The sequence below is a fragment of the Vanacampus margaritifer genome, chromosome 12 (genome assembly GCF_051991255.1).
Source record: "Vanacampus margaritifer isolate UIUO_Vmar chromosome 12, RoL_Vmar_1.0, whole genome shotgun sequence".
Classification (NCBI taxonomy): domain Eukaryota; kingdom Metazoa; phylum Chordata; class Actinopteri; order Syngnathiformes; family Syngnathidae; genus Vanacampus; species Vanacampus margaritifer.
This window is the reverse complement of record NC_135443.1, coordinates 12,075,569-12,094,067: the sequence shown is the minus strand read 5'-3', so window position 1 is coordinate 12,094,067 and position 18,499 is coordinate 12,075,569. Positions and strand designations below refer to the sequence as shown.

Sequence of the window (18,499 nt, the reverse complement as noted above, 5' to 3'; positions counted from 1 at the left end):
AGTATATCTCTATGTATATACTTGAGTAGTCACAGTAGTCACAAAAAAGCTTACTATGAATAAGGGGATGGAGTTTAAAACTTTCATGAAGAAAAACTCCCACTCTTCTCAACGACTAGGACTTTTCCCTAGTGTAAATACAATGACTAATGTTCAAATTTGTTGCTTGATGAAAACTACTCCCACGCTCATTATAGAAAAGAAGTGAAGCTAAGTACATTCATAAACTTCAAAGGTTGACGTTATTAATAGCTTTTCCACAATGGGTGCAGTATGATACAGTAAAGAGTTGTCTTTGATCCAGCTCCCCCACTTCCCATATTCTCTCATATTTCTTTTGCACCCACAGACAGTCCTGTTTTCATGTTGGTAACATGCTTAAGTCGTTTAAATGCAGTCAAACAGGTAAAATCCAACAGAAATTTCATAGACCTCACACTTTTATAAGAAAGGGGAGAAGCAAATTAAAATTCACGCCGAATGGCCTCTTTCGCAGTCATCCTGGGGCATTTGTGATTTTGAGACCTCATAACAAGTGATAACTTAAGTATAATGTTGCACCTCAACAGGTCAATTGTGCAAAAGCAATATAATAGTAATCATTCAATAAAGCAATAACTTCTGCATTATGCAATCAATACGCAGTCCAATGTGACTTCTGCTCAAATTACAGATAAGGCCGCATATTATAAGGCCGAGTTTTCTTTTTCATATTTATTATGATTGACCTAAATCAAACTTCTGTGCACTCAGATGTTGACATTTAACATTGAATGTAGACTACGCCAAAAAGAAAAATCGATGCAAATTCAAACTCATCTCCTAAAATACGCATGTTACATCCAGAGCTCAAAACAATAAAAAACAAAAACAAAATAAAAATACCGGTGTGTGAGGACACATTACTATATATATATATATATATATTTATTTATTTATTTATTTTTTTGTTTGTTTGTGTTCATTCTGACAAAACTAGAGGGTAAAGGAATCACAGCATTTTCATTAGACATATGGGTAATGCTCTGGCAAGTTAATTTAGCATTGCTTTCTCTTTCGAAAGCACTGATGCAACCATTTTCTGAAATGAGCAATGGTGATGAAACAACAAAACCAACTGAGGTTTGACAAACCTCTGATGAGGTTTTGAGAAAAGACAAATGCTACAAAAACTTCTGATACGACAATAGGGCATGCATTAACATGTCAAGACGCTCCACTTCCCAAACGTATGGTGCAAAAGAAAAAAAATTACATTTATTTATCCAGATTAGGGCAATGGAGAAATCCCATTTGCAATGCAGACGTGTCAATCAATCACATCTTATAAGAGCGAACGAGTGGTTTGTTAAAATGAAATTACATTTTCCTTCTTTCTTTTGTTTTTTTACTGTGTTAATAAAGCAAATCAAATCAAGGGGTAAAAGAACAAGATTACAAAACCATCAATTAGTTTGGAGCAGAAGTGAATAATCAGTGTGAAAATATACATGTACAGTAGAGGTGTGAAATGCCTAGTACCTGGCGATTCGATTTGTATCACGATTCATAGGTCACGATTCAATACCGATTAATCCCGATATGAATCTACAAATTGATTATTGCGATTTTTTTAACTCAAATTTAGAAAATACTAATGAGTAAACTTGTACATGTACACTGTAAGATTTGTATGAAAATGTATTTATTTATCTGAAAATTCAGGTTGCAGTCCGTTACTTGTTTGAACAGAACTGAAATCAAATATTAAGGCTTAATGTTCCGTTAATATAACATTCTTCCATGCCTAATGTGTAAATCCTAACCCTAAGTTAGACGTTTTGTTGAATATTTCCATAAAAAAATTATGTTTAAAAATCTATTCGGCCGCATATTGAATCGACTCGAGAATTGCGCGCTGCAATATCGCGATGTATTGCCGAATAGATTTTTTTCCAACACCCCTAATGTACAGTATGCATAAGTAGGTGATTTTGTGTTTGCAACATAACCCACCAACAGCCAGCATCGGTTGGTAGTGGTTGATGTTTTTGGTTGTAAGAGGTGGACACATGCGGATGGCAAAGGGTGGCAGTGGCAAACCAGAGAGAAGGCCAGTCAACAGGAATTTCAGCTGAACTTCCTGCTGGTTGGACGATGGAAGAGGGGCTTCACCAGCTATTAAAGTCTGACCTACAGATAAAAACAATACACATACAAATATTATATACATTTTAGGATCTTGATCTTGTCAAATTCTAGTAATCATATGTCTGCAAAGTAGTATTAGGTCAGTTATCATGCATTCCTACTTGTAAATACAATTTAATGTCAACACCAAATGATCAACAATTAACGTCAATATAATTTGAAGGGGTTGTCTACGGTAGGCATAAGGTTTGGGCAGGGGCCAAATAGTGGTCTTCCACATAAATTGAATAACCCAAAGAAGATTACAAGAAAATTGTTGACACGCAATGGTGCAGATGATGGTGTGCAGTCATACCTATCATGCTGTTGAGAGAAAGGTTTTGAATATGTTTCTGGTTTGGAGCCAGCGGAGCTCCACAAAAGGACACCGGGGAGTAGAGTGGGGACAATCCTGAGCTGCAACACAAGGGGTGATATCAAATATGAATCCAATATATTATGAAAGTACGGCATGCATTAACTGCTCAAACAAAGATAATGGGAAGTGATTAAATTCATTTGAGAGGATGAGAAATTATTTTATTTTAACTGGCGCAATCATTTTATTGATTTGACATTGTTCCTTAAAGAAAAATAATTGGTGACAGTATGTCACGTGTACACTGACCACCAGGATGTCATTTCCTTTCACATAAACTGCTTCTATATTCAGTCAGCTGAAACCAAGATAATTTTAAGCAGATTTATTAAAACTAAGCAGTGCTATCATTGAGTGAAGCTATGAGAAAAACATGGCACTCATTTTTATTTAATGCTGCTTCAGGGACTTATTTGCCTACATTAACTAGATAGTAGGCATACAGGGAAAAAACTAAAAAACTAAAAAACTAAAAATACAGTCATGGCTCCTCAACAGGAGCTTGGGAATCTCCTATCAAAGGAAAGTGAGATAGCTTAAGTCCCTGCATGGCCTACCTGTGACAGTCGCTAAGAAGCGTAAATTTAGGTCAGAGGATTATGCAGTTTTTAGGGAAGTTTATTTAAGGCGACTGAAAAAGTAGTGAGACATTTATCTTTACCTCACTCTTCTGTGTCTGTAAATGAGTGTGACTGCACAAATACAGAGCAGCAAGTGTGCACAATTGCGTACCTTGGATTGGCAGTAGTTCTGCCTGTGAAGGCTTTAAGCTCCCATAGCATGACTCGACCATCGCTGACTATGAGAGCAGCATTGTTTTCGTTGACAGGGCAGATGACCATGCGATAGGGCCGGACAGTCTTGGTGACACGGATAGCATCGCACTGAGAGCGGAGATCGTACACGAGCTCCTGGGCACTCTGTTCTGGGTCTGAGAGAAAAAAAAAGGGAGAAGAAATGGTGTAAGAGTGATAGCTAGGGCTGGGTTTAAAAAAAAAGAAAAAAGAATAATCGATATCGAATCGATTTTCCTTTTCAAGCATGATATTGATTCATAAATCCATTAATTGATTATTTTAATATCTCTTTTTTTCCATAACAATTTTTTTGTATTTTACTGTTTTCTTGACATTTAGGGCCTACTGTTCACATGAATTTATAAGGATTTTCTTACATTTATGAAAGACCTGATTTATTGTACTTTAAAACAATTCCGATTTTTAAATTAAATTTTATATTTATTTATATTTATATTTACAATTACCAGTTCAGTGACCCAGTGGTAGAGATGTCCGCCCTGAGACTGGGAGGTTGTGGGTTCAATCCCCGGCCGGGTCATACCTAAGACTATAAAAATGGGACCCATTTTACCTCCCTGCTTGACACTCAGCATTACGGGTTGGAATTGGTTAGATCACCAAATGAGCCCCGGGCACAAGCCCCTGCTCTGCTGCTCACCGCTCCCTCAGTGGATGGGTGAAGTGCGCAAAACTAATTTGACCCTACTTATATGGGCGTGACAATGAGTGGTACTTTAACCATTCAACTTTAATTATTGAATTAGAATTATGAAAATATTTTCATCTCATCCTTGCTGATGTCAATGTTTGTGTAACACTTAAATGATATACCACGTGTTACTTTCATTAACAAACTAAATCATTTAACCAGTTACTGCCGTTGCAAAATTTAAATTGGAATTTTTATCATGACTTGATGTTTCATAATTAATCAATATCGAATTGAAGTGAATCAAAATCAAATCAAACTGAACTCATTGATTGAGGAAATTAGAATCGATACCCAGCCCTTGTGATAGCGATTGGGTGAGTGAAGAGCATAATGGCAGCTATTGGGCATGTAAATAAAAGGGAGACAAGTGTGGAATAAGGCATTGATTAGTTGTTCATAAAAGAAGAAAAGGCAAGAAGATAAATGTGAGTCGATAGTATTAAAGGTAAGCGAGAGGGGAAATAAGAGTCGAACAATAAAGTGAGAGGATTTAAGGAGGTAAGTACCAGGAACAGAAATATACGTTTAAATGAGGGTGTGAGAGACCCATAAAAGAAAATGTCGGGGAAGCAAGAAAGAAGCTGGAGAGTGAGGAAGAGAGAGACATTTGCTGAGACAATAGACTCCCATTGGCCTGTAACACTAAGCCAAAGATAAATGAGATAGTAAGAGTCTGAATGCCCACTGGAGCATAGAGAAAATCGCTTCAGGCACTGACAACGGCTGAATAAATGAAGAGGTGGAGACAGCGAGTTAGGGATGTCTGTGAGCGTAGTAACAAAAGGGCGCCCAGTGCACATACATGAGGGGGCATACCTGTTGCTGCTGATCCTTCTTCAAGGGCTGCAGTGGAACGACACACGCGAAGTGTGATGCATCCGTTCTCGTGGAGGCAATACAAGGCGTCCCTCTGGGCGCAGGGGATCACCTGAGACACGCAGTTGAGGCAAAAGATGGATTATGTGAGTCCCCGTTCTGCCGACTCGTTGCTATCGCAAGAAAATGTGTTTATGTTCACAAGGTCATAAACTTCACAAATAGGTTCAGTGGCACTACAGTTTCATAGATAACAGTCACATTATTATACTGTTACACACAGAGCAGTAAAATATAGCAATGTATACAACAGAAAAAAAATGGAATACCAAAAAAGAAACCCAATAACAAATGGGAAGCGGTGATGTGAGCCAAGTGCTCTGAGCAGTATTGGGAGTTGTTTTGTACAATGTAAATTGCCACATGGATGTAGTCTGATTGATTTGTAGTTGAAGATAGCTAAGAAGTGGCAAAATGGACGCCTTTTGATACTGATAAAAACTGCTGGATTTTGCTGCTTAACTCATATTCCACTCACGCAATATTAAACAGAATACTGTATTTAGACAAGTGGGGCTGCATACATTAGAACATATTATTGTTAATAATTTTTGGGGGTGTTGACTTCCCCTTTAAGAGGAGGCTCAAGACACACCGTTTTAGCTTAGCTTTTAAATTGTTTTACTCTTTTAGTTTAGGCCTATTTTTTAAGTATCTTACTGTCTTGTAGTTTTTAGTTACATCTATAATTATCTTTTACCCTTGCTTTTAGCTTTTTATTTGTTGTCTGCATCATGTGTGGATGAGCTATCCTTGGGTGTTTTTCCTCACATGGTTTCTCTGTGCACCGCCTGGTTGTGTATGTGTGTGTGTTCATGGGGATGTTTGGGGGGGAGGGGGGTTCTTTTTACATTGTACCTCGGATGTTTTAATTACATAGCACTTTGAGTTGCATTTTTATGTATAAAAAGTGGTATATATTGTAAATAATGTCCATTTGAGTTGACTGATTTGAGTGAACTACAGTATATTGTCCATTCCTTCCCTCACATTGGTGGGGAGTCAAAACTTAGTTAAGAGAGTTTTTACTTCATTATGGACAAATTCAACCTCCCCCCAAAATCTCATCTATTTCCCATTAGAAATCTGTTCTGCAGTTGAGAGAAAATTGGCGCCCAAAGGTCACTGGCGCTACTGAGTCAAACTATTAGCAGGCACAATGTTGGGAATGTTTTTGCTGTGAACTGTGCAGCCATGCATCTCCTGGCTTCTCATTGCACTGTGATGAGGCTAGCTAGCACTGAGATAGAGAGAGAAAAGTAGAAAACTTTATCATTGTACCGGGGGAGGGTTTTTTCCACTTGGAAGATTCATCTGTGTAAAAGTAAAGCCTGGTAAAAATGGAATAAATGCTAAAAGGGGGTGATTTGAAGGGAGGGAAAGACGGTGATGTATGAAGCACGTACGTAAGAGCTCAAAAGCACTTGCACAGCTGCCAACCTACAGAACTTCACTTCCATAATCATTTGTCAGAATTTCCTTCTTCTTTTTTTTTTTTTTTTTTTACATTTTGTCTAGAACATTACCACAGGACGGCTATTGCAGCATTATTATGTAATCGGATAAAAATAATTATGCATGGGCTACTGTTCAATTGCACAACACAATCATTACTCTATAACCATACTTGTTAATACATTAATACATTCCCCTGTGGAACTAATAAAGGTTACCTAATATCATATAAAATATTTATTAAATGAATACACTTTTAACCATATACTCCCATCCTCTGGGCTGACGCACGTGGTGATGTACTCATTAATTAACTAATTCATTGGATGCTGGATTTAATTTTTTTTTCTTTTTAAATATGCAGAGCAATCAGCAATCGAGCCATAACGAGCTGAATTTCAGTGATTTGTGTAACAAAATAAACCATCATTTGGCACCTCTAGCACTGGCACAGACTCACCTTAGCGAACTGAACCATCGGGGCAATAACAACAGGTTCCCAAACTTTAGAATTCATGCTAAAGGTGTAATTTACAGCCTGAATAATCAAAGTAATTGACAATTTAAATATATCACTTTTACAATGAACTTGATTTATATAGAAGGTTAAATGCATTTAGTAACTTGACTGATACAAGTTTTATAGCGGTTTACATTTGAAGAGCCTCACCTGGATGAAGGGCACACCAGAACGCTCAATGGCTACAACTCCCACAGTCTGGCTGAGCTCCAAATCCAGGATGAGGATCTCTCTGGGATAAAGCAGCAACATGTGGTTCCTTTTGGATGGCAGGTAAGACAGCTGCAGGCAGTCGTTCAACGTCACTGCCTCTGCGCTATGGACCACAAAGTTGACATCGTAAGAAACAAGAGAAAAGCTATTTGTCAAACGATCATTGTAACCCTAACCCTTTAGATACTTTTTTTGGTCGGCGATGGATTTTTCAACATGTCAAGTGCATGTTGTAGAGTTCACATATGGATCACATACAGGACAAACATCAGACAAACACAAGTGAGATCATTGATCAAGATAAAAATAAAAAAATGACTTAAATAAAAAAACTTTAGAAGTTGTTGAGCTCCACACGATTAGCAGCTCATTGATATGGGCTAAGACAGCGACGGGGTCAGAAATGTCTGAGCCAGTCAAGGTAGCATAAAATATTTTTTTTTAAGTAGCACTAAGGAACTTTTCAACCTTAATAAAATATTTTCATAACTCTTCTGATGAAACATGATAATCGACTTAAAACTAGTTGAATGGTTCCTTTGCCATGACCTGAGGGGGTCTGTTTCATTTTTACTGGCACTAAGCAACTTTGAGGAGGATGGTAGGAACACTACCACACAAAAAACTACAAATGCGCTGACTGCTTTATGGCATACGTCAAAAGATACCCCGGCTGAACGGACAGTCAAGGATCAACAAAGAAAAAAAAAGACGCAATGCACTTGTCCTCATAGAAAATGTGGTCTTCCTTCAGACATAACAATAGCGCTTATGTCCATATGGCATTGCCATAATCAACATAAACCGAAAACTCCTTAGTGTTGCTTTAAAGACTTCTAAATAAATAAATATTCAGTTGCCTGGTTCCAACATCATACATTGCTCAAATTTACTTTGGTACTTGTGCCTAATTTAAAGAGATTTGAAAAAAGGGCATTCATGTAACAATATGCTTATTAATCAATGGTGGTAAACTGCACTTTACTACATTGACGGCATTCTAATACAGAATGTTGCCCGTCTCTAGTTTTCAGATGCAGTATTTTGGAAACATTTGCCCACTTTGTTTAAGTATATTTTGTGTTGCCAGGGAAACCGTTTGCTTTTTTTAGTCAGACCTCGGGACACTTATAACTACAAGATGTCTTTGAACTGCAAACGTTAACATACAGTTCAAAATTTGACTGTGTGTGTGAGAAGAACCGTACACAGAGCTGAGAAGCGAGAGCCTGATCCTGCCATCGTGATTGGGTAACGTTTTCTCTGCATGCTAACTGCCGGATTAATGGCTGCCTGATGAGACATTCATGTGTACAATACAGCAATTAAGTCAGCGGGTTTCAGATGTCAGACTCTTGTTCAAATCTGCCACCTATTAGGCATAGGAAGAGAACCGTGATGTGAGAGAAGCTACAATAAAAAAATTCCACATTAGATTTTAAAAATGACACAAAATTGAAAATGGACATGATGAGAAGGCGGTGGAAGAAAGAAGGCAAGCAAGATGTGTGTGTGTGTGCGTGTGTGTGTGTGTAGCATATTGGCTGGGTTTGTAAACAGACTGCAGGGTGCTACTGTTATGAATAACCCAGTGTAACAGGCATAACGTTTCAAGGCTGCCAAAAAATTATGCTTGGTCCATATTTGTACTGTTTTTCAGCCACTGACATCTTTCGTCAATTTATAATTGGCAAATTCCTGATTGGATTTACATGATATTGAAATGTTTGAAATCATCAGGTAATTTGGAAAATATGCTACCGTCAAGGATTAATCCACCTCACAATGATAATACTAGCCAATATGTATTTTTTATTTATTTTTTGTTCCCGGCAGGTGACAAAGATATTTTAATGTGTTTTTTTTTTCAATAATTCTACTCATATACAGTTGTGAAGTTGCGTGAAAGTCTTACGTGGGCTTTTCGTTGGTGATTAGCACTTTGACCTTGTTGAGAGCTTTCTTGGCACCGGTAGGAGGCGGGGCAGCAGTGGGTGCAGGCTTGGTGTGGGCGGGGCTTGCGTGAGGGCTCGCAATGTAAACCTTTTTGCCCGCACTTCCTGGTGGTTTCGAGTGGGAAAAGTCTGTGATGAAGACTATTCCTTCGCTCGTCAGCACTGTCAGGAAGACGTAATTTTATTTTTTTATATGTATCACATACACAGTATTTTTTTTTTTCATGAAAAGTTTTAACAAATTTGACAACAGCTTCAGTGAGGCATTTTTGTGCACATACATGCCATGTTGGATGGGTCAAATGGGTCAAAAGAAAAGGAGAGGATGTTTTCAGCATAGCTTTTCTTCCACAGCTTGGTTCCTGTGTCTCCGTTCCATAGAATGATGTAGTTGGGGGGATGCACGGCCAGCAACAGATCACGGGACACATCCTGATTCCAAAGCCACTCCAAATCTGAAGGAAAGCCAGATAAGAAGAGGCAGGAATGAAGAAGATGAATGCATGGCGTTTGCAGCAGGACATATAGAGTGATGGCAATAGCATTGTAATGAAAACAAATCGCACACAACTTTGGAGTTACTTGACAGAATAGATTGTTTTCTTGGCAGGTCTTGCTCGGGTAATGTCCTGCCCCAGGATAAAGAATCAATTTAGGCTGCTATAAAAAGGGAGGAGGGGAGGGGGGGGGGTCTCAATGATCTCTTACCCTGGATGGGTTTGGAGTGCTCTTGGATCTCACAATGGGCAGTGCCACTAACAACATCCCACACTATAATCTTTCCAGAGGCATCCCCGGAGGCCAGTCGCAAGCAGTAGGGCGAGCTCAAGTTATGGTAGTAATTTTCTCTTGACCACTTTACCTGGAGGAACAAATAACAATACGGAGCCATTATTTTTATGACTTGAAGCACATGACGCAAGTCATAATGGGGTGTAATTACTTGTGAGTTTCTGCTGTTATTGTTAGAATAAATGTACATAAGTTATCCCATATTTACTCTTATAAGTATTTATTCCGCGGTATAAACTTGTTTGAATTGTGTGAGTTGGAGTTATCTGTGAGAGCAGAGCCCCGTGGGAAGGATGCTCCTGCAGCGGGGCCGGGAATGTGCCTTATCACATCGTAGCGGCTGAAACACTTTACAGATGAACTGTTGAACTTTGACTGTTGAAACCTTCAGCGCTGAAGAAAGACAGTGTCTTATTATCTGCACAATATCCGTGAAGGTTGCTGCTGTGTCTTCTCCCTCCCCTTTACATCTGTGTAACTAGGGAAAATCCAATTAAAAAGAGAGAACTTGGCGGAGTGTGCTCAGAGTGGGTAGGAGATTGTAATCTGTGCACATCTCTGTCTGTTCTCCTCGCGAGTAAAAAAAATAATCTAAATCTCTTGTCTTCCTTCCTTGTATGTTGTTTATTAAATGTACTAGGTTGACTGAACCTGACAGTTATATGTAATATGTGTTACTGGGCGGAGCAAGAAATTAACCAATTGCATTGTCATCTCATATTTCATTTAAGAAGCAGATGCAGACACACTAAATGTTTTGCTACTTGTAGAACAGATATTGTCATCTTATTGACATCTTCCTCCTCAGAGGTCTGAAAAAGTCAGCCACTGTCCTCTTCTGCTGAGATGACTAATAGGCTTTTCATTTTTATTTCAGAGAACTATTTAACTACTTGTAGTTAAAACAAACCGTTTGTATTACTTCACAGATATTTCAATGTTCAATGTTTTCCAATAAAACAAGAGTGGAACTCTGAAGGTGTATGCAGCTTGTTATGAAAAAAAAATCGAGATGGGCAAAAATCGGGATTGGCAGGTCAGACTTTTTAAAAGATCGGAGATCGGCCAGAAAATTGTGATTGGTGCACCTCTAATAATAATAGATACTACTAATAATAAAAATAATGAGGCGGCCTATTGATTGCCTAATTTTTGCTTATTAGGTAAAGACAAAAAGATTGGTGAAATTACTTATTTATGCTCACCTTTGTATCATACCAAATTATTTTTATTATCATTATTATTATATTTTTCTTTTTCTTTTCTTTTTGCCGCAGTACGCCCTGCGGCCAATAATTGCATCCAATAATCACGGCTTTCCGTGACTTTCATAATGTACATTATGTATTTTTGTAATCTTTTTTTATTTTCTAGAGGTGTGCCAAAAATAAATTCTCATAAGAATCGCGATCCTCATTTAGTACAATTCAGAATAGATTTTAAATTTTAAATCTATTTTATTTAAATTATTTTATACTGTCTTGCCTTTGTCTGTGTCTGCCTTCATTTGGAGCGCTGTTCATGTTGTACCCGGCCACTGAGGGGCAGTGTGGTTCCACGCGGTCTAATACACTGTTAAGTTGTAGCCACATTAGAGAGTAGAAGGAAAAAGTCACGGTCAAGTTATTCCAATAAAAGTTGTTTTTTTTTACCAGCGTGGAGCCGTTCTTTTGAGGTTAGTGGAGTAACGCGCTAATTAGCATTAGCGAGTCAGACTGGAGTAGATCATTACAATTCCTTGCACATCTATAGATTGAAGCAAAAATCATTGACGATCAAATCATTTTGCATCAAAAATCGTTCTTAATCAAAAATCGATTCTGAATCAAATCGCAGACGCAAAAATCTGTATCGAATCGTGAGACATTCAAAGATTCCCACCCCTATTATTCACTCAAAAATTCAATGTAGCCTACATCATGGTGAAGTTAGCCTTCTTTCTTTCCTTTCCTTGTTTGTCATCCATTGTTTCGATTTGATGATCGCAGTCACGTGCTGCTTAGGAATACGCAAATCCATTAATGAGTAGATTTGCATTGCTTAATATGGGGTGAAATAGGTAGACTTGGGGCGGGGAAGGGCATTGAATCAGCTGCGCACACGGGTTGGGACGTGTGGGATTTCTAAAGAGAAATTGCGTGCAGATGTGCTTCGCATGGTTTTATAAATCTCCATTTTTTTCTGCGTACGTGAGTTTTGCGTTTCGTTCGTACGTACTTTTCTGTGCAGGTTTTCACGCACAGTTTTATAAATGCGGCCCCTGGGCAATTACTGCTTCTGTGTCTTGCTCGAGGGTACTAAAGTACTTAGCCTGTTGGCATCTCTCCAACAACCACTTCCAATTAGTATGGGGTTTTTTTTTGCCTTCACCGGGTCTTGAACCTCTGAAACTGTTCTTGTCACTCAAGTGAATCATTAAAGAAGCATTCTAAAGAATTCACCTCACAGAACAGGTCATCTTTGAGTGAATGATTTATTAGGAGGGTTACTCGAAAGTACCTCAATGAAATGTGAATCTATGTGACCTTGACCTTTTAAATAAAATGAAATGACAGGATCCCCAGGATAAAATTAATCACTGGCGGTATATTATTATGCCTTCTCATCTCGTTGCTACTGCAGGGAATGCTCCAAGCAGGAAATGTTTACCGTATGTATCCGCATAACTGTGGAGTGGAGTGGCTTCATGCTGATGTTTGTGGCTTGTTTATGTTCTGATTTGTGTTGAGCATAAATACAAGCTCGTTAGTGGTTGTGTATACTATTTTCTTTTCAAATAACGTGACCGTGAGCAATGGTAATTGGTCTGTGCATTTATTTATTGTGTGTGTATATTTACTACTGCAATGATCAGGCAAAGCTGCCAGATGATGAATTCTAAACAGACAATAGATATGTCAAAACTTGTACAATGACGCCCCCATTTTTTTTCAGTATTTTACAATATTTAGTTCGTTTTCCCCAACAATTTTAGTGGGAAGAATGTTTATCATATCATCAATTTGACTCCCCCTATAAATTTCAGTGCAAACCTATACAAATGACATTTATAAAAGACAAATTTCACCGAGTATTTAAATAATTGATTTGTGTTTGTCGATTTTATGTCCATCAATATCAGGATTTTTTTTCATTATCCACTAGTCTATTATTCACCAAGGCGTCTGTTTTTGTGACTGTGTGTGGTGAAAGATTGCCAACTGCTGCGGCACATCCAAGATTAAGAGCATTTTGGAGTAAAGAATGGAAGCCTCAGGCAGAGCCTAGCCTCTGATAATCACTACTGAATTTACGGCCCATTATTAGTCTTTTTCAAAACACACAAGCACACACTCTCTCAGTCACTGGAGAGAGGCATCCTTCCCACAGGATCAATAATGTCAGACAACTACTTAGCTCAAGGTCAAACAATACCAACAACGGTTGAATGATACTTTACTTTGCGAATGTATTCTGCCAGCAGCTGTGTGTGCATCTTACTTGACATTGACAAATACAGTATCATGGGCCAAAACTGCACAATAAGTGGAGAAATTCGGACTACTCACGCATGTAAACGGGCAATTCAGAATCTTTCAGGAATCCGAATTTTGACCTTAACCCAGATATTGATGGCATGTAAACGTAGTCACAGCTTCTCACAGGTGCGTGTGCCAAACGGACCACAATGGATATAAATGAGGGTTATATTGCAAGTAGGGCTGCCAAGATTAGTCGACTAGTCACAACGACATCGGCGATCAAAACCATCGACAATTATTATTAATAGTCGACGAGTTGTTTATTTATATATTTAGTTATTTATTTGTCGCTCTGTTTTTGTCGAAAACTGCCTCGTCTCCCGGGTCTGGATGCCATGTCTGTGAAGCACATGTGCAGTAGTGTCCATCCGGGTCATCCGAAAGAAATGCATTGTGGGTAGTGTAGTGTCATGGCTAACTCGTGTTAGCAACAGAAACAAACTTCAGGCATCTTAACCAAAATACTTAATACGAGGTTATACCTACCTTTCATGGCACCACGGCAGTGATAAAGCAGCATTTAAAAAGGAAGCATGTTGTGGCTGATGCCTAATAATATTTCTGACATAGTGTATGTATATAGTCATGTCTGGAAGCTAGCATTAGCACCGTGTGTGTGTTAGCACCGTATGTGTTAGCGCTGTATGTGTAACATGATGTTCTGTTTGGCACGATAACATATTTGTAAGGTTTACAGAGGCTTTAGTCGAGGTCTTTTTCTCACCTTTGACTCACGAGTCGCGACCACGCACAGTGTTGCGTTTATGAACTCGGACATATCAAGACTCAACAAAACATGACAGCTTTGCCACAACCCCTCAACGGCAACATATTTCAATGAAGCACAAAATAGTTAGTTATAATATGCAGTAGAGCGCTTTTAAAAAAAAAAAGTTCCTCCTAATCTTTAAGGATTTATTTTTTATTTTTCTATTTCAGGTGCATACCGCATTGTGTTTGTGTAGATCAATTTACTGCTTTTAAAATATGAATACTAGTGAAGCAAAACAAAGCATATTGGATAAATGTTAAATAAAACAAAATAAAAACACAAAGTATTCATTTTAGTTGTGTTTAGCACAGTGTATTTTCCTAATTTTACTTATCTGATTTCACTACCTTCTAGAAGACCTACATAAAAAAAAAAGGCTCAGTCCCCAAGAGATGAGTGTGAGTGAAATATTATAGTTTCATAGTATTAGTGCTACTCTGCATAGCTTTTGGTTCCATTTTAAAATACACAAACGATTTACAGCAAAAACAAAATTCTAAAGCCACACACTATCACCATCAATTTATAAACATGTCAGAAATGATGGCGCAAGATGCAAAATCTAAGTTCAATGTACTATAATCTTAATTGTCTTCATTATTAATTTGTACATACTTTAAAATAATTCAAAATATAAATTAATAATGTTTTAAAAAGAGCAGCCGCTTGTTAGTGCAATTTGCTGCTATTTACATATAGTCGCTGTCCTGTGAAAAACATGTCAATTTTTGTCATTTTTACGTTCATGAGATGAAACTAAATGCAGACAAAAACGTTAAAAATAATAATACTTACCCTAATTGCAAGGTATTTTTATATCGCGCTACGATATACATCCCACAGCTACAATACACTATCATTAAGTTAGTTACATCTTTTTCTGCGTGTGAGGGAACATCAAAGACAATTTACATATTTACAGAATTGTCACTTGCTTTTAGGACAACAGGCATATATGCAAGTGTGTTTGTAGCCAGGTACTTAAGGAAGCATTTACCTTGACCACGTTGGCTTTGTGTTTTTCCAGCACTTGGATGGTCTGTGACGTCTTCGGATCAATAATGAGAATGCTAGAATGACATCCTTGAGCTATCAGCCCCTGCCAGCCCCTACAACAACAAAAAAAAAGGAGGATGGTGTGGATGCTTGAACTGAATAACATGCTGCGCAGAAAGCTGTGATGTAGAGACTAAAGCTTGAGCAAAGAGTGTGGGAACTGGGTATGAGTCGACAAAACCTATGGCATATCAATTGGCCATTCATTGTTCAAGTTAAAAAAAAAAAAAGAAAAGAAAGAAGACAAGGTAACTCAACATGTACATGCAGCTCAAGTAGCTGCTATGCTAGCTACTCTACAGTTCATCTGCCTATTTTTTAGAGATGCAAACATAACTATAAATTGCATAAGAAGTCAACACAGTACCCAAGAAGAAAATGTTCAGACTTTTACAGACACAATGTACCAAAAAATGGCCTGTACGATCCATGCAACTCCATTCACAAAATATAAATAAATGTGTTTTTGAGGCAAATATCAACATGGCGCACATTGACATGGCAACAATTGGCCACTTATTTTACAAATCTGTCAGGTTGTGAGGGCAAATCCTCGAAATTAAGAGCCCTTGAGGTCAGCATGGATTTTTTATTGGATTTAGGTTCAGAAAAAGGTTTCATTTAGAAGAGGCATCTCTCCACAAAAAGATTATGCAACAATGCGATTTTGCTTAGTCAAAACCAATTTCCCAATCACAGTCGTTTTTTGTTACACCCCTAGTAGTTCCATATGATTTTTTGTGACCTGCAAACTTGTGAAATTCGAGACTTTTGAGTTGTGACGTGTGTCCTTTTTAAAATACTACCAAACAAGTGTGGCGTAAATCATAAATGGTACTTCATTTATATAGCGCTTTTCCACCTTACAAGGCCCTCAAAGCGCTTCACATATTCAACTAATCATTCACCTCCTGATGACGCAGCATCAGCAAGTGGGGGTTCAGAATATTGCTCAAGGATACTTCGCCATGGTCACAATGGCGTGGGATCGAACCCACAACCTCTGGGTTGCGAGCCGACCACTCTACCACTGGCCCACACCAGAGATTAGAGATTGTAGATGGTTTATATGCATTGCTGTTATATGCATCAATCCATCCATTTTCTTAACCACTTACTCCTTGCAAAAGCACAATATTGAGCTATTTTTAGTATGAACTAATTTTTCTTTACAATATTGTGAACTTTCTTTTAATATTGCCAACTCCTAAGCATCATATCGTGATAATATCGTATTGTGATGTTTGGATATTGTTACATCCTTACTCGCTAGTCCACACAGCAATTATTTTTCCTGTTTACAACTTGATCAATAAGAAAAGGGAGTGACCTCACGTGATTTATTTTAGAAAATCCATTCATGTGTAAAAAGTGCATGTGGTGCCGGTTGCTGATTTTTATCTAAAATGCTTTATGTGCACCTTAATTTTTTTGGTTACTTTTCTTTAAGCAAATATGGGATAATGCAGAAAACCTCTGTTCATCCCAGGCCCCAATATTGTAATATGAAATGTTTAGGGATGGGCGATCGGGGCAATAGCAGGCCTTATTTCTTTACAATTTTTCTTTATGATCAGGAACTAGAAATTAGAAGAATAGGAAACTCCCATTAATGTGATGCAATTTTAAGGAAAAATACACTATTGGGATATATGGGTCTTTCTTTAAAATTAGCTGTCATAGTGTTTCGGAGGGAGGATTCTATGTATTTAAAGTATAGTAGTGGCACTGGTACTGTATCTGTATTGGAGATTACTCAAGAACTGAGTACTGATATGGGTCTGAAAAAAAGTGGTAATGAAATGTTAATGCAGTTAGTTATGTAGGCTACTGATCACAGTACCATTTTTCATGGGATTGTGCACTCAAAAAACAAAACAAACAACTTTTGAATATTTTATGTATGCATGATGTTCAACTGAATTGCAAAAAAATAAATAAATAAAATTAAAAAACTATGAGTGGTGATTTGTAGTATTAGTACCTTTTACGCATAAAGAACCGTAGAATGATTGAAATATTTTATGACTACAAGAAAAACGTCGTTTCCTACACATGTCTTTTGTTACATTTCTAAACAAGGACAAGGCTTCATCTATTCAACGGGCCCAGGAAAATGCCTATCACATGACACGAGATGCCATCGTGCGTTTTTCCCTACCAACATCCTTGTCAGAACACAAAAAGGTCAACAAGTAATAACTCGTGCACCTTACTATACTAAGAAAAAGCAACCAATAAAGAAAAATGGACCAATTCACGAGAGCAACACGATGTGTGGAAAAAATGTAAACACTGTCGTTTCCCAATCAATGCATGCTAACAGAACAGCTGCAGTACTCACCAATCTACTGCGGTTTTATTCTGCAAATTTAGAGTGCCAGTCAACGTCCGAGCCGCGAGTTTGATGTTGACGGTGTATGGAATCATAATTATTGATCACTGCGTGTACGTCATTCACGCTTGCTGGTCAAAAGCTGTGACAGTTGATGAGCTTCCTGGCTGGGATATGTTTTGGACAAGAAGAGGAAGGGTGTCGCTGAATACAGCACCGTGCGGAAGCAAATCTCAACTTCGCTAAGGTTCCTCATGCAAACTAGAAAATAAATTGGACTTCTGTAGCTGAAATTTGTTGTTGTAAGGTGAAATGAAAAATGAATTAACGAAGACTATGCAGGCTAATCAAAAACTTAAAAAAAAATAAAAATAAAATAAAAAGCCCATTTCTGCCAATGGATTCTTTTTCATTTTATTTTTTTACATTTTATTTTAAACTGTAGCCTAGCCATTTCCCCCCACACTCATTTTTTAAAAGTATATACTGTAATACAAAAATCAGTCAATCAAATTTACATGCCTTGCTTACACTTTGAAACACAGTTCTGAATGTTACAACAGCAAGAAAATACCAAGTAACAATATGTCAAACATAAATGATAATACAAAACAAATAAAAGAAAAATAATGATAAAAAATTCACATTGCAAACAAGAATATCCAAGAGACTTACTCGTCGGTAATCAGGGGCCGCAGTCCTGCATGTTTTAGTTTCCCTCTTCCAGCACACTTGATGCAAATGATCTCATTAGCAAGAGCCTGATGCCGCTCTCGAGAACCGGACTTTGACACCTGTAGTTATCAATCTGCATTTATGATTTGTTATTATATCAAGAGACTTGAAATAACAAATAAGTATGAAAAATACTTTAAATAACAGAGTTGATTTTAGAAATGTATTCTTATGGATGTGAACCTGCGTGGGTCTTTTCCGGGTACTCT

General features: G+C 37.7%; 1 protein-coding gene across 2 annotated transcripts in view; it reads right to left on the bottom strand.

Annotated features, from left to right (window-relative positions):
- Positions 1-17,745, bottom strand: part of wdr11 (WD repeat domain 11) — a 45,388-nt gene extending 27,643 nt beyond the window's left edge. For both annotated transcript variants that reach the window (XM_077582433.1, XM_077582434.1), the window contains exons 1-10: positions 17,565-17,745; positions 15,162-15,273; positions 9,788-9,941; positions 9,361-9,534; positions 9,040-9,241; positions 7,062-7,227; positions 4,877-4,988; positions 3,281-3,479; positions 2,486-2,586; positions 1,996-2,172 (exon numbers count right to left, since the gene is read on the bottom strand). In XM_077582433.1, the coding sequence (XP_077438559.1) occupies positions 1,996-2,172; positions 2,486-2,586; positions 3,281-3,479; positions 4,877-4,988; positions 7,062-7,227; positions 9,040-9,241; positions 9,361-9,534; positions 9,788-9,941; positions 15,162-15,273; positions 17,565-17,650 (1,483 nt within the window). In that variant the 5' untranslated portion in view covers positions 17,651-17,745. The remainder of the gene's footprint in view (positions 1-1,995; positions 2,173-2,485; positions 2,587-3,280; positions 3,480-4,876; positions 4,989-7,061; positions 7,228-9,039; positions 9,242-9,360; positions 9,535-9,787; positions 9,942-15,161; positions 15,274-17,564) is intronic.
- Positions 17,746-18,499: the final 754 nt, after the last annotated feature.